At 38.3% G+C, this 16,827-nt stretch overlaps 1 protein-coding gene across 2 annotated transcripts; it reads left to right on the forward strand.

Annotated features, from left to right (window-relative positions):
- Positions 1-4,964: 4,964 nt before the first annotated feature.
- crkl (CRK like proto-oncogene, adaptor protein) lies at positions 4,965-15,264 on the forward strand. Of its 2 annotated transcripts, none has more exons than XM_005803945.2 (5): positions 4,965-5,293; positions 5,467-5,533; positions 5,678-6,157; positions 7,208-7,661; positions 13,250-15,264. In XM_005803945.2, the coding sequence occupies exons 3-5, from the start codon at positions 5,847-5,849 to the stop codon at positions 13,382-13,384; spliced, it is 900 nt and encodes a 299-aa protein (XP_005804002.1). In that variant the 5' UTR covers positions 4,965-5,293; positions 5,467-5,533; positions 5,678-5,846; the 3' UTR covers positions 13,385-15,264. The 2 variants fall into 2 exon arrangements, with proteins under 2 accessions (XP_005804002.1, XP_023194129.1); XM_023338361.1 differs by having other exon boundaries at positions 4,965-5,105.
- The last annotated feature ends 1,563 nt before the right edge of the window (positions 15,265-16,827 follow it).

Consider the following 16,827-nt stretch of genomic DNA (forward strand, 5'->3'; position numbering starts at 1 on the left):
AACTTCGGTCACTAACACATCTTTATTAAAGACTCATTAAAAACAAATACTAAGCCATAATAAATATTCTATTAAATTGAAATTTTATTTTAATATAACTTTGAAAACCTATCTCTTGTTATCCTTATTGACGTTTGCTCTTCACAGTAAACCACCACAGTGAACCAACAGTTTGTATAGCAGGACCTTCTATAAACAGAGCACAGTCACCAGTAGTACGCTGGTGTTTTTCAAGCTATAACATGTTAACATATAAGCAGGTAAATAAGCTGTGACCCAATCCTATTCTCCAACCTGACACCTAATCATTGGACCTTTAAACACACTAACGTCAACGGTGTAATGTTGAAGGTCATGTGGACTTTAAATGGAATTATTAAGCTGCACGGTACGTGCTTCTTAAGCAAACCTTTTGTTTTGAAACAATAGGGCAATATTAAGAAAGAAGCAACCCCATCTCTAAATACAGGTCTGCTGTAGGATTAGTCAATGAATGTTTGCATCGATATATCTATCAATCAATCAAGTTTATTTGTGTCAACTGAAAATAGTTGATACTGAGTTACAAAAACTGCAAAATTAGCAACTCAGCAAGCGACAACTAAAACATGGGGATACAAGCTAAAATAAGAAACAATTAAAAAAAAGAGAGAAGGCATATGCTATTTAAATTTTTTAAATCTTAGTTTATGTATAGCTCATGATTTGTAGAATCCAGAAGAAATCCAAGTTTGGAAATTAGAACAGATCATCTAAAGTTTAGGAACTTGTATGATTAAGCTTTGTTGTGAAGCCTTGATCAGACGTTTAAAATCTTACTGACAAGTCAATATAAGGATGAAAGTAATGAAATCCATAAAAGAATTATACAATAATATAGGGAGTGTTAAAAACTTCTTGCATGACAAACAGTTTCCAAGTTGAATCAGGCTAACTTCTTCCTTAGAAGTCTAAAAACATCTGCTCATTATCAAATGACTCAAGTCCAATCCTGTGGATTAATACTTGTGTTTTTTGTTTTTTGGAAAGTTACCGGGTTTGGGATTGTTTCTGATAAGCAGCACTGACTCAGAGAGCTGAGTACAAGACTGAAAGTGTGACCTGACATATTTCTTAAGTCCTTTTGCTATTTATTATAATGAAGCAGATTGCATCTCTTAAGAATTTTCCTCTGCTCAGCAACAGAACGATGGTTGCACTGCTCTAAGAATACATCGAGAACTTTCCCTACAACATCCTATACAGTAAATGTAACTATTATTTATCTTAGAGTGATTCATCATTATCAGCTCACATCAGTGATATCTTTCTGTACACATTCTACAATACATCCTTCACTCTCTCCTCAGTGCTGCCATAAAGTTCTAGACACCTCACTTATTTTTCAGCTGGTAAGTGATGCAGTCATCTTAGGTGTTTTTAATGAGAAGGTGTGATTGTTAGCACAGCTGAAATTATCCTGCCAAGCTAATGCCGTCACCTGCAGATAGCAGGAACATAGGAACATACCAAACAGGCCAGAGTTAAGGTTGTAAAGAAGTGTATAGTTGTGCTAGGCTATAAAACAATATCCTGACTTTGAATGTGTTAGAATAAGCTAAAGTACATATCTAAATAAATTCAACTGGAAATTTCTGCTTAATGACGCTTGAGTTGAATGTTTTCCAAATAAGCAAAACTTTAATTGCTAGGTAGGTACCCACACATGTAGAGCCATGCTTAATACAAATCTGTGCCACATGTTTTTTTTTTTTTAAACATATTTTTCTTCTATTTCACAATTATGCACTACTTTGAGTTTTGTCTATCACATAAAATACTTTGAAGTTTTGGATGTAAACATGACAAAAACAGTTTAAGAAGTATTAATCCTTTTCCAAGCTACATTTCCAAAGTAATGTAGCTTTATGGCTGATGACCCTGACTGGAAAGATTTATCATAATTTATTAACTTATTTTGATTTCATTGTACATACATGGAGAGTACATATGTATATATATTTATTTATTTACTGGGACAAATGTTTGTATATTATTTGATTTAGCTCAGGGGCTTTTATGTGGCTTTTTTAACTTACGTGACTGTTAGTGTTAATAACGTTTCATAGCACAGCTACACATTAACAATCTATGTTTTATGAATAAGCCCAATAGTATTGCCAAGCATAGAATAGAGGCAGTCTTCATTGTCTCATAAAGGAAAAATGCAAGCCTATGAGTGTAAGGAAATAAAATATGAGTTTCAGTAATAGATTAATCTCTTATCAGATAGTCCTCCACTAGATGGTGTTGTTTTTTGAAAGAATCTTCAGTGACCACTGCCTCAGTACAATACTGAATGTATGTGTAGAGTAATACACATACATTCCTCAAAAAATGTTTAATTTGATCTTCAATTCTGTCTTTGTGACTCCTTAAAAAAACCCTTTACAAGTATTTGTCACAGCTTTGTAATAAGTTACCTCAAATAAATAGATTGGAACCAAATATATTTAAACTAGCAAAAAAAATATAGTAACTATATTTACCCATAAGCAAATTTCTAAAGACGATAAAGCTTTTTCACCCAAATTTGTTTCCTTGACACTTCATTGTTAGAATGTGGGAATTGGCAGACATTAGCAGTTAAGACACAGTGGGTACAAAACTATTAACATTCAGACAGTGTTCCAGGGGTGTGAGCTGCTCTGTGCCACCTCTAGTCTCATGAGATATGGCCACTAAAACCACAAGCACAGGGTTACTGCTTAGTCTTTTCTGGGCAGCAGTAGCTTCGGTGTGAACTAAATATCTTGTCACACCAATTTTCTCTGATGCATCATTTTATCCATGTTGCATTTTAGGAAGGCTTTTTCCCCAAGGTAGTGCCCTGTGAATTTAAATAGACTCTCTCCCTTTCAGCACACTGCGGTAGAGAAGTAGCTCCAAATCAATGTGTCTTAGTTCTGTGCCAAAGAATTCAAGTTATGAGATTAAATGGAAGGGGAAGTTGGAGAGCAACAGGAAATGAAAATAGGGAATTATGTAAAATGTTTTACTTGTGGTATGAAAGAGTTTACTGCAAAAACCTACTGTACACTTTAAGTGAGGTCAGCTAATGTCACGATTTATTACAAAAGAATCTCCACTACAATCAGCAGCATCTATTATGGACATATGCTCTCCTCAGTGGTGTTATGGTTGCAATTCATGGCATGTTTCTGCTAAATGTGGCAGCGTGGGTTATAGTAAAACATAATCCTGGTTTAATTCAGAGATGGCTGCATAAAATAGGAGGAATTCGTTTTTAATCATCTTGTATTTGTTTCTGTAATTTCAATCTATTTCTGATTAGTTTTCTTTTGATTCATTATGTAGTTTGATTTATTTTGTCTTGCAATCTTGCCACATAAGTTGTCAGTAGTTCCCCACACTCACACCTCGTCACACTAGTCTTTCATTTATGATCAGTATAATTGTCCACACTCAGTAATCTCCTTCCTCAGCACTTTTACTTCCTGCTTCTCTCATTTCTCTTGGTTTGTCCAGTCCTCCTATTTTCTGAACATGTATTGTTTTGTTTTGTTGTGCAATGTTTTTGCCTTTTTTGTTACCCTTGAGTCTCAATTTAATGATTAAAGTTTCTCCAAATATTTCTGGATCTGTTTCTTTTCTCTAGCAGAGTGCCACAAGATTATGTTTAGCTTTTTGAGAACCGGACAGGTCACCAGTCCATAGCAGTGCAACAAACAGGACATAAAACCATACACACACGCCACTCAAATCTAAGGACAATTTTAGAAAAACTAATTAGCTTAACAGTTAAAGCTGAGTATTTTCACGCATGCAGTGAGAACATGCAAATTCCATGTGGGAAAAGCCCAGGTTGGCATTTGATTGTAAACTATTGGAATTTGGATTGGAAACAATCTAATTTTACCCAATTGCTAATGCACCAGACAGTGCATTAGATAATGTATGTAAACACTAGTTGAAAATTGTGTACGCTGTTAAAAAACATCCCCAGATGTTCCTCTTGCTCCGACTTTGCTCAATATCTGGAAAAGTGGCCAAAATGGACTTAATAGTGTTGTTCACTACAACTGTCACCATTCATGACTTCTTCTTATGTTTCCTGATTGATTAAAAGTGCATCCTGAAAGATGTAGCTCAATGAAGCAAATCCCAGACGGAGCACTGAAGGGAGAAGAAAATCAAGCGGAACTGCAGGAAGGAAATGGCCAGACTTGGAGGGGGCTGGAAGGATGTAAAGCCAAACTTAACTTGTTAAAGGGTGACAAAAAATATTGAGATTGGAGCCCAGGTTTACATCCCAGCTGGATTGCATTCAAACAAAAGCATCATCACCCGTTTATTTATGATTTATAAATTGAAAAGAAATATTTTTATCTCAGCATGCCTTTCCTTAAATTTTTTCTCAACTAATTTGTGCAGCTTTGTTTCATGCAGATGCTGTGTTTAATTTGATCCCTGATTGCACCTTCGTTTACTTCAGTGTGTTTGAGCGACTAGAAATGTAAAATCAGTGTCCGAAAAAGTCTTTTTTTTTTTGGACACAAATAAAACATGAACGGTGCTTTATTTCGACTTTTTAATTAATTATAGGCATTTTATGTCATTGTTCTTGTAATGGTTTTAATGCTGCTGTTGTCAGCTTACAATTTTAGTCGATAGCATTTAAAATAAAAGACATGAATACAAAAGAAGCTGCTTTTAGAGGCTATCCTGGAATTTGTACTCTTGTTATGCATTGGTGAGGGATACAACTGCTTGTGATTATTACACTTTTCAGGCTATTTCATTTTTCAATGCAGCATCTTGGAAATTAGAGTAACATGAAGCCATGAACGTATCCCCACCCCCACCCGTGCTCAGTCACCCAGCTGCCCACCCCCCATTTTCTCAGCCAGTCTTCATTTCCTCCGCCCACCTCCCCCTCCAGTCATCGAGTGACGTGCTGATAGAAAGCGGGACCAGCCCTCCCGTCGCCATTTTTTTTTCTCTTACACTCGCACTTCTGGATTCTCGAGCGAGCGGAGGATAAAATAAAAAAACAACTGCGAGTTCGGGACAGATACTCGTCTGGTCGGGATACTTCGCTTGCGGTAAGGGAGTGCAGCTCCTGAGATGCACCAGCAGCGGACAGGCGGCTGCTCTGAAGTCACTTTTTGTGTGAAGACGTGTTGCGGGCCGCCATTTTTTTCTTGCGCTGCCTCTGAAGTCTGCTCGAACCCGAGAGAGGGAACTCACAGACCTGTTTCCGTGCCTTACCGTTAAGTCGAGAGGATATAAAGTAACTATCTGTGTTTCCTCACCTGCGGCTAATATTAGCCTGTTTATTCACAGTTATGACGATTTCTCAGTTAGAAAACTGAGACCACCTTTTCCGCCTTTATATTAACTGACACTGACCGGAGGAGATAATTATTTGAAGCCTTGTGTGTTTTGTTTTTTTTTTCTCGGAAGGCGGAACGAAAAGGAGGAAGCTTAATTGATCATTTCTTGCTTCGGCCTTCCTCGGCGTTTTTCTTTCGTAAGTTAATCATTTTCTTTATTCTCAGCCACTCAAAGCTGAGCCAATATGGTCCAAAGTTGGATCAAGTCAGTCTTAACCTGTCCCTGAAGAACCCCAGGTTGTTTTTTCTTTAATCCTTATTGTTAATTTTGTTTTAATCAGGTTGACGAAACCTTCAGTGGTTCTGCAGAAATTACTCGAAAACCGCACAGGGGCGACGAATGCCCTGCCCTGCACCTACTGAATCATTCACTTTGGATCAACGCTGAAATCTTAGCAGTAAATTTCTTCATTTATATATATCTACTAACTTATTTTTGGGGGAACAGACATGTCAACGGCTCGGTTTGACTCGTGTGATCGGTCCGCCTGGTATTTCGGACCCGTTTCCCGACAGGAGGCACAGAACAGGCTACAAGGACAGAGGCATGGCATGTTTTTGGTTCGAGACTCGTCTACCTGTCCCGGCGACTATGTCCTGTCGGTGTCTGAAAACTCCAAAGTGTCTCACTATATCATTAACTCATTACCCAGCAAGAAGTTTAAGATAGGCGATCAGGAGTTTGAGAACCTCCCGGCTCTCCTGGAGTTCTACAAAATCCACTATCTGGATACGACTACGCTAATAGAGCCTGCCCCCAGGTAAGGAAGTCACGCAATGCCCCCTTTACTAACTATTAACCAGACAGTTACTTTATAACTACCAGCCTACTTTCAGGGAGCTGTGTCATAAAGCAGAGTTTGCTTAATTTGCATTGGACTCGTTCAGATTACTGTTTGACTCGAGCTTTCTGCTTTACAAAGACACCTTTGATAGAAGTAAACATCTCCTAGGAGGCTGATTTCAATTTATTTTGGACTTCACATTAAAACAAGTTTGTATTTTAAGCCAGTGAAATGCTTGTTTGTGTAACTTCAAATCCAGCTCCATTCAGCTAGACCTGGGTAAGTATGGTGGCATTGAGTCAAAACTATTTACACAAAAATGCATCTACTACATTTATATCCAAGGGAGAAAAGCAGCAGCTACCAAATGTAAAACTGCCTTAAGATTGATGGGTGTTACGCGCCTTTAGTTTTCACACCATGCCTGCGTTTTTAAACAACTGGCAGTGCACAACAACAGGTGGGGGAGGAGCAGCACTGTTATGGGGCTTTTTCTTTATTTTCTAAGTTTTCAATTAGAAATACACTAAAAAAAATCACATTATGTGGAGTAATCTTGAGCTAAGATCCATTGTGGCTGATATTGAATATGGTCAAATTTACAGGTATAAACTAGTTAATAATTGTGAATGCATTCTTTTGCAAGTGAGGAAGGTGTGTAGCAGGCTTCTTTCAGCCAGCTGACAGACAGTACACAGCAACGTGTTCAGGAGGGGCAGTACTGTGTTGACTTATTCTGAATAAAGTCAGGAAAACCTTGTTTGGATACGTTTCAAAACACCTTAGTTGATTTTGTAAGTTGGGGGAATAAAAGTGTATCGTACCACTGCTGACCACTGCCAGCTGACAGGCAGTGGTCAGCAGCACATAGGGAAGGTGCCGCTGTGCTATAATGCCAAAATTCCTTTAAACGAAGGCGTACTTCTCTTTTTAAACAATTAAAAAAAAAAATTTTATTAGCCCTAAATGTACAAAGATGTCCTAGTGACTAATTGACATCCCTTTTGACTGCGTTGTCTTGCCAAGGTACCCAAGCACCATCACCGGCGCCATCCAGACCATGGTTGGTCCTGAGGAGAACCAGGAGTACGTGCGGACATTATATGACTTCACAGGAAGCGACGCAGAAGACCTCCCGTTCAAAAAGGGGGAAGTTCTCATCATCCTCGAGAAGCCGGAGGAACAGTGGTGGAGCGCCAAAAACCGCGAGGGCCGCGTCGGGATGATCCCCGTCCCGTATGTGGAGAAACTGGTGCGACCGCCTCCCCATCCCGGCCAGCCTACCCATGGATCTCGTAACTCCAACAGCTATGGGATCCCAGAGCCTGCCCACGCCTACGCTCAACCCCAAACGTCTTCGCCGGGCACGCCAGGCGCGGTCATCACACCCCTGCCCTCCATGCAGAACGGCCCAGTCATCGCGAAGGCCATCCAGAAACGAGTGCCTTGTGCCTACGACAAAACGGCTCTTGCCCTAGAGGTATAGTAATGTCCGTTTTAAAGGCTTCCAAGGCTTTTTTCTTGTAACAGAAAGCCTGATACAAGGCTTTCTGATGCCTTGTATGAATTGTTCTAAAGGATTTTGTTTTGGAAACTTAAACTGTTTTTACAGCTTACTTTTTTTCTTCTCCTTCTTATGGTCAAATTTGCCACCGATGTCGTCCTTCATCAAGCTTTTTTCTAAAATTAGCCAGCACATTTCAGTTTTTCTCCCCTAAAATTATTTTGCTCAAACCAAAACCCTACCAATAAGAATCCTCTGCGTATTTTTTCATTATGAATAAATGTCAAATAGAGAAGAGGAATGGACAGCAACACTGACAGGCGCAGTTCTGCGGGCTGAAGGTGTAAAACTGTCCCATCGCGTCTCGAGTCATTTTTCAAGTGCTCTGGTGTTGGCTACCATCACATTTTAAGTGTGTGATCACACCATAAGATATGACTAAATAGTTACTGCCTAGCTGCTGCATGTAATATCGTTTTTTTCCTTAAGCAGTAAGAGTTTGCATGTATGTTTTCCTCTATAGTCTTAAGTCAACCTATGTTCTACAGTTCTGTTCGCTGTTAACTGTGGCTGCTAGGTTGCATAAAAACCCTGCAGTCTTGCCTAGAGCTAAATATGTTAACTTGAGGTCAGGTGGGTCAGTTTTACGTTTTAGTTTCTTTTCGTTAAATGCTGAATCCAAAGCAATTCATGTGTGTTTTCTTTGTATCTGATGCTAAAGAAAGGTCCAAGTCTGACAGCAGCATTGTTGTATTTCTTAGCTGAGTCCTCTTGGGTTGCTCTTTTTATGACAGCATGTCGAAACTTGCGGTGCATGCTGGAGAGCTACAGCAGCTCTCTGTCTTGCTGTGGTGATTTCCCCAGGCGAGAGATGAGAATGGGAGTTATTTTCGAGCCAGCTCGGCTGCCGTTCAGTGACGTCGGAGTGTGTCAGCAGTTAAGAGGAAATGAAATAGCTTGCTGAGAGTTGTGTACAAAGATGCACTTGGTCCCTGTGACTCTTTGCACACAGCTCTGTGGAAAACATTAACAGAGCAACCAGGATTTATCAGCTACATGTCAAAGGTTAGATTGCGCTCCCTAAAAAGAAGATGGTACTTTAGTAGTTTGCTGTGTGTGTTCCTTTGAGATCTTAAGGCATATGAAGGTTCAGATAAATGTCCTATAATTTATTCAGTCTGCAACTGCGACCCAGTCCCGTTACATTAATAAAAATGATCAAACTTCGCTTTAAATTCAATACAGGAAGAAAATGAGTGCACCATTGTTGAAGCAACTATGTATTAAATTGATTTACATAATTACTGTATTCAAATATATTTGGAGTTTTAAATAGCACAGCGTATGGTACTTGGTATGCTCAAAATTTTGTTAAATAAAAAAATATCATTATTTATTACCATTAAATCACGCTGTCGTGTTCAAGTGCTTTTACAGCAAATGTTGTAGTTTATTCTGTTCTTTGTTAGTTAGGTTTTCCGCTTTGGTAACCACTCTGCTGCTGTCGGCTTCTATGCAGTTTTCAGTAATAATTTCCTTACCTTTTGTAGAAATATGTAATATGCATTAATCAGCCAGCAGTGTACTTGGAACTTATCAATCTTTAGCTCCAATGAAAACCATGTAAACTTGGGATTTTTGCATCATTTGTGCAGCAGCATTGAAGATTGTATCTTTCAGCGTTTCTGGTTGGTTGAAAATGATCTTGATTGACTCACTAACTCTTAAATACAGATGAGTGGGGCTTGATTAGTTTTTTCTCACGCTGTATTTCTAAACAGCAAATTTGTTTGTTTTTCAACAAGAAAAAAGTCTAGTTCCGTTCTTTCACCCAGCTGAAGGTGAACAGCAACAACTAATAGAGGAAGGACTAGGCATTAATCTGTGCTTTATGCATTCAGAGAAAACTTTGTTGTCTCCATAAGTGGACTTAGACGTAAAGAATGTTATAATTGAAAGTCATGCCAAGGCAAATTTTAGACTGTAGTCTTTTAATACCTTCAGATACCCAGATAGAGGTGACTGCCTCGCCCTTACATTGCTTTTATGTACGCTTTTAGGAATACCACTTATTTTAAAATATTTTTATTAAAGTCTTGCTGCAAAAACCTTGAACCTTGTTCCCTGAAATTTTGAAGAAATTTGCCTCTGGTACTTCAGGGACCTCAGGTTCTGTTAGAAAGTAGAACTTGCATGACTCGAATTGAGATCAATTATTGCAGAAATTGCTTTTGTATGGTTGGCTTCTGTTTTTCTGTTGGAATATCAAGAGACTGCTGTTGGTGGAATGTGTGTTTATGGGCATCTTAATCAGATTTACCAATGCTAAAGGTTGGCTAAAGAATGTCATTGGCTCAATGTTCCTATAACCTTTTTACTTCCCTTTCTCTAGTTGTGTCATTAGTTTAATGTGTGTAAACTCCACATTAATAATGGCTGATTTCACTATTGGCAGTAACGAAGGGAGTTTTGTACTCTATATATAACCTCACTACATACCTGGGCCTTCTCTGATTTACCTGCTTTCTGGTCAAAATAATTCAGTTTGTTTGCCAAGGAACAAAACACAAACTTTGTTGCTCTTTTCTTGAGTTCAGTCAACAGCGTGCCTGGAAACTCTTCTGTTGGCATGTGCATTATGGTCCAACACGCTTCATGTGCATAAAGTAATAATCCAAGCAGCCATATCTGCACCATCACTGTAGATTCTTGGTTCACTTTTTTGTCTTCTCAAACTTTCCAGTAATGGTTCTGACATTATGTGACACTAAAGGAGTATTCCAGACAAATAACTGCTGGAACGGTTCAGATCAAGTGAAACTACTAAGGAGCAGCCTCTGAAGACATTTGTACTGTACTGCATTGCAGTGCCTGGACAGTCACTGCCCCTCTGGGACACCTTTGTTTCTCTCCAACGGGCAAAGAAAGAATTAGGGAAACGGTTTCCAGGTTTTATATTAATTGAAATTCTCTCTTTTTCGTAGTTTTTTTTTTCTTTTTTCTCATAGTGCTGGTTCTTATCTTTAGGTATTGACCTTCTGGGACGTTTTGTTCGATCTACCAAGAGTCATTTCAATTGTTGATCAACCAAACCTTAACTATCATTTAGTGTTTTAAAGTTTCACTTCTCTACCAATGGTAATTAGCTACAATGCAAGCTTAATAGTTTAATGTAAACTACAAACTAGTTAATATAAACTGACAAAGTTTATATTAAGTTTGTATTTCAGCTGAAATGATTGTACATTAGTTTGAAGTGGAGGAGGAAGCTGCAATGATAGCAAACTAACAGAAAAAGGCTGGAGAATCATTAGGGTTTTTGATATCCAGGCTGGTGATTCGCTTCGCTCCCAGGATGTCGCGTCGCTGCTTCTTGTCTCCTTTAAGCGTCTGGTTCCGAACACATTACAGATTCCAGAAAAAACCTTTAGATCTGTGTCATGGCTACATTGGGGCCTTTGAAAGTCGGGAAGCAGAAGCAATGAGTCATTTTACAGCAAGTCAAATTCAATGGTCTCTTTAATTTTTTCCTTTTATTGTTGTTATAATGTAGTTAAGTAAAATTAATTCATCTTCAGCTCACAAGGTTTGAAATTCTATAAACTGCTTAGCTTTATAGAGCAGTTTATAAATCTACCAACTGCACTATCAACAGTGGCGCAGTTGGTAGCACTGCTGCCTGTGCATGCGTGGGTTCTCTCTGGGTACTCCGGCTTCCTCCCACAGTCCAAAAACATGACTGTTAGGTTAATTGGTCTCTCTACATTGTCCCTAGGTGTGAGTGTGTGTGCATGGTGGTTTGCCCCTGTGTTGCCCTGCGATAGACTGGCCTCTCGCCCAAAACGTCTGCTGGAGAGAGGCACCAGCACCCCTCCTGACCCCACTAGGGAGAAGGGTGTACAGAACATGGATGGATACTCAGATTAAATACTTATATTTTGTCATATTTTATGATTGACTATTGAGATTTCATTTGTTAAACCAATACACATCAGCAATCATTTTGAAGTGGTTGGAAAATGATCGTCACCCTCTTTGAAAAAGTCCATTCTTTATAGAATCTAGTTTTGCAGCAGGAACTGAGTCCCAACCGCTCCATTGTAGTTCTGGTTGTAGTTTATAACTTTTACTACATTTCACAAAATTTTAATCTGTTTTTTTTCATGCCTGCTGATGAAAACCATGATCCTGCTGCCATATTTTACTGTGGGGTTGGTGTGTTGTGTAAATCTCCTCCAGAGTTACCACTGGTTCTCTGTCGCCCTTTTCAAAGCCTTCACAGTACAGACGGGTTTATTTTGAGTTTAAGGTGGACAGGTTGAGTCTGTTTGGTCAGGCTGATATTTACCAAATATTTTGGTTTTTGAAGATTACAGTTTTTGAAAATCAAGATTTTTTTTTTTTATTCACCAATGACAGTTCAGAGTGATGTCAGCACGTCCAGAGCCGCCATCTTGTTTGTCAAATGTTTTTTCACAGCTTCTATTTATTTGGACTTTAGGTCAACTCTACGACAAGTAGGGTCAGGCTAAGATTTATTGTAATGTTTTAAAAAAATAACTTCAGGATGTTACAAGGATACAGTCATAGTAATTCTAGAATAAAGTCTTAATATCACCAGAATAAAGTCGTAATATTTGGAGAGTGAAGTAGTACTTTTGCAAGGATCCAAACACAAAAAATAGCAAAAGATTAATTAACTTTACTAAAATGACTCTTCTTGCAAGTTTAAGAGATTCTTATGGTAAAATTATCGTTATTCTGATAATATTGTGACAACATCCAATTGATTAAACAAAAAAATCTTGTATCCAGGCCTCAGTACTGGTTGTACAACTCACAGAAGGAATGATTTGAAATAAAAGCAACTTTTTAAATTTTATTTTTAAGGGAAGAGCAAGCAAGAAAAAAATCTGTTAAAATAGGAGCTGGTATGAAAAAATCAGAGATTTCATTCTTGGCTTACTTTGAAGCATCAAGAGTAAAAGTGGGTGAATTAAAATACATTCTACGCTAGACTTTTCATATTTTGGTGACATTTGTGGTTGCAATATGTAGATGAATTTAGGAGGTGAATACTTGGCAAGTTACTACAAACTTTAAAATATAAAAATTTTATGTAAAGCTAAACTTTTTTCCATTTGGATAATCCTTGCCGTACCCTTCACTCTGAAGGTTGCTTCAAATAAAATCCTAGTCTATACATCTTTAAAGTTTTTTTTGCTTTTCTTTTAAATTAATTCTGTGAATAATCTAGTTTAAAATGAAAGGTTTAATCTTGGTTTTGTTTTAATAGACTTTTGCTCTAATCCTAATTTGAAGGAGATTCGACCAGGTCAGATCAGGGTCACTTTTTGGGCTGTGTATCTGTTCTCCTGCCGTCCGCTGTGTAGAGTGCAAGTGGAGATCTGAGATGAAAGTAAATCTTCCCACAAGTTGCGTAACATCACAGGTGGATTGTTGAATAACTTCAGGTCGTACTAATGAAGCCTCGGACTGTATGTGTTCATGTGTTTAATGTATGGAAACGTGGGAAGACTGAAGCTTTGTCCTTCTCTCCTCAGGTCGGTGACATCGTCACGGTCACACGGATGAACATCAGTGGTCAGTGGGAGGGAGAGGTGAACGGACGCAAAGGCCTCTTCCCCTTCACGCACGTCAAAATCATAAACCCTCAGAATCCGGATGAAAGTGACTGACGCGGGGGCTCGTCCCGAGCCTCTCGGCGGTGTTGATGTGTACCTCGACCCGCTGGCCCCTCCCCACCTGTCCCACCAGTGTCCTGGTTATCCGCTTTCCTGCTTTGAGAGGAAATAAAAACAACTCCCACCTCCCCTCTATGCCCCCCCACCACCTCTGTTGCCGCCAGCCTTCGGAAGGCTTCCTGACTGTTTACAGCTGTGGACTCCAGACTTAAATTAAAAACCAGACCTAACCATTGCTAGTTAAATTTTCAAGCAATTTTTCTTTTTAATTTGCAGAGCTTCACTGGGCATGCATCAGCATGAGTGTGTTTGTATGTTGAAGTTCATGTGAGCATGCTCACAACGGATTTCTCCCACATTGCATCACAACATGTCAGTCCTCTAAGACTCTGAATATTTGTCATGTCAGCCTTTTCTTTTTTTTTTTTTGGCCTCTGAAAATGTTTTTGTCCGTGTGAGAAAAATTGTGCAGTAAGTGGGATAAAGCAGCGTCCATATGGATACAGGAGAGCACTGAGGAGCTGGCCAGCCAATAAAACGACATTACTGCAAACAATCAAGTCACTGTTGTACCTTAGCTATCAACTAATTGGTCATGGGGTTGGACTTTTTTTTTTACTTTGTTTGGGGGGGTTGAATTTTGATAAATGTTTTTAGCAATGCTTGGAATGTCCCAGTAGAAGCAAAAACACGGGTGGGGTGGGAGTTCTGGAAAGATTTCATTATTGATCACATTCTCAAATCCTGACTGGCTATTGAACTTATTTATGCTGGTGAGAAACAATGTGGCCAAAATTTCATCCTGTTTTTTCTCTTAGTGTGTCAGAAGACACATTTACCTCCTCTTGTTTTGAGACCTGAGTGCATGTTTGAGGCCAAGTCTACCTGCCTACTTTGAGTACAAACAAAACATTGGAGCATTTTTTTATTTTTAATTTTAAGAGAAGTGCCAAGCATTTTTTAGCTAAGCAGTGGCTGTAGTCTAGATCACCAACTTTGTTAGCAACTAGCAGCCTGTCAAGCGTAAAAATGGAACTCTGGCATCTAAATTTTCCGTTTTCTTCAAGGTGAAATAATTCTTATGTTTTATTTAATGTACTGATTCCCTTGAGTTGAGATGATGTTTTTATTTTCACATTTCTTAAAATTAAACAACCCTAGTAGTATCCATGTCCACATTGTGCAACAGGACCCCCAAAGATTAAACAGTTCTGCAAACGATGCAGCTTTCTGTAGAAATGCGAAACCATTTCTCCATCTTTTTTAGTTTTTTACTGCATAATGTTTAAATCGACGCTCGGCCAAATACGCCAAGGTATTGTGCAGCTTTGAACTGTAACTTTTCTCTTTGGTCAGTTTTGAATCAAGTATTTTAAAATGAGTAATGTTATTTAAAGGGTGACTTACTAAAAGGGAAAAAAAAAATGCCTGCTGGTTGCCTACGTGCATGACCTCTTGGCCAGTATCGGTGGTCTCGCCTGGTCATATGCTGCTTGTCATTTATTTCATTAAACAAAGTTTTCCTTTATTATTATATTTTTTTAAAAATAAATCCAGAATGTTTTTTTTTTTTTGCCAGGATTATTTAAATCTAGTTGAGCAATACACCTTGAGCATTTCCCTACTTGAGATGAACTTCTTTTCTCTTGCTTTCGAGTTATTTTGTAATGGCATTAACAGTATTACTGTGCTCATTTTTTCCCCCCCTCATAATTCTAATTAAGTCTTTTTTTGTCCTTCAAAAAAAATCAAATTGTGCCTTTTTATTTTTAATACCATTTACATGTGTTAATATTTCCCATGGTTAACACCTGTGCTGGTAATGACCCTTTATGTACAGAACAAGTAAATAAAATTTATGTCTACTTCTTTAAGCCGTTCTCTCTGGAATCTTTTCACTGTGCCCTACATGTGATGTGACAGATGGGTGGGTGGTTGTTTGCAGCAGCTCTGGCGTCACCGCTTGTGTTTCTGGAGCACAGGACAGTTATTTTTTTATTTTTTTTTTTTTAAAGAAAGTTCCAGTTTTGACTCTTGTCTGCACCCAGGAGAAAGAAAGCAATTAATGAATTTTAATGAGGTGCTAAGAAAAGAACGTCAGCTGACCCAGAGACAGGAACAGGAACAGGAAAAGTTTTCAAGGGCAGCTTTGCGTGTGTCCATGTGGCGTGTTTGTCCGGCACTTTGCATTTGTTTTTCAATTCACAATGCGGTAGAGTTGAAATGCTGATTTATATTTAGGTGGAATAGTTCTCCACACAAAGATGCTATTGGAACGCTAAAATTAAGATTTAAACATTTTGACAAATGTTAAACAGTGACAACTGCATGTGAACGGGGTTAGAAGGCACTAACGATGTGGCGTTCAACATCTGAATTTAAATAGTTTATATCTGAGCATTAGTGGAGATTAAGAGGAAGCGAAACCTTAATTCTGTTTTTGTCATGTGAGAATATCTGACTGAATTTTCATATTAGGTCGGGAGATGATTCTGTAAAGATGACTGTAGTTCCACGATTTAAACAAAAATATTTCTGCAATACAGTCAATTTATTTTTGTGTTAATCATTAAATGTGCCTGTAAAAGGGAAGCAAGGAAGAAAATGAAATGATTATGCATTTGCTACCTTTGCTTTAATGATGAATTGACAAGAAATGCTGACGGCTACAGGAGGCTGCAAAAGTATTCATAGCCCTTGAACCTTTCAGCTGCTCATGTTACAACCACAAGCTTCATAGTATTTTTACTGGGACTAGAGCAGTGGTGTCCCAACTTTCTGCCATGCTTGTCAAAACTGGCAAGTTGAAAGTACAAGAAAATTTATTAAGATTTTTTTATTATGCTACTCAATAAACTAAACATTTTTAAAGATTTCTGAGGTAGTAGTAGCTTTTATTTCCAGCACTTAGGACAGGAAATGGGCAGAGAGAAAAGTGGGAAGACATGCAGCGTAGAATCAAACCTAGGATAGCGCGATATACGATGCTCCCACTTTACCACTACACCACACACTGCCCCAAAACATTTTGATTATGCAAAGTCATCAAATTTGAGTTCAAATGGTTTGTAAATCATAGATCCAAAACATGTTGGTCCTGTTAAAAAGCAATGTCCTGTATTTTCTATGTCTAGAAATGTATTTTTAGTTTATTCTTGATACCAAAAACAAGAAACTGGGTCACTCCTGCTTCAAAAAGGTCTGCTTTATTTAGCAAAGTTTAGGTAAATAATTCAGATAAATAACATTAATGTGTAACTGGTAGAGATGCATGGTAACTGGATTTAATTAATACATGCCACACTTTTCAGATTTTATTTCCAAATATTTCCACATCACAATCTTTAGCTTTGCTTTTAAGTTAATATCTCCACAAAATGCAGTTTTGGGCCATAACATAAAACATAAAGAAGTTTAGGGTGTATGTGTGTGTATGA

Source organism: Xiphophorus maculatus, chromosome 8 (genome assembly GCF_002775205.1).
Source record: "Xiphophorus maculatus strain JP 163 A chromosome 8, X_maculatus-5.0-male, whole genome shotgun sequence".
Lineage (NCBI taxonomy): Eukaryota > Metazoa > Chordata > Actinopteri > Cyprinodontiformes > Poeciliidae > Xiphophorus > Xiphophorus maculatus.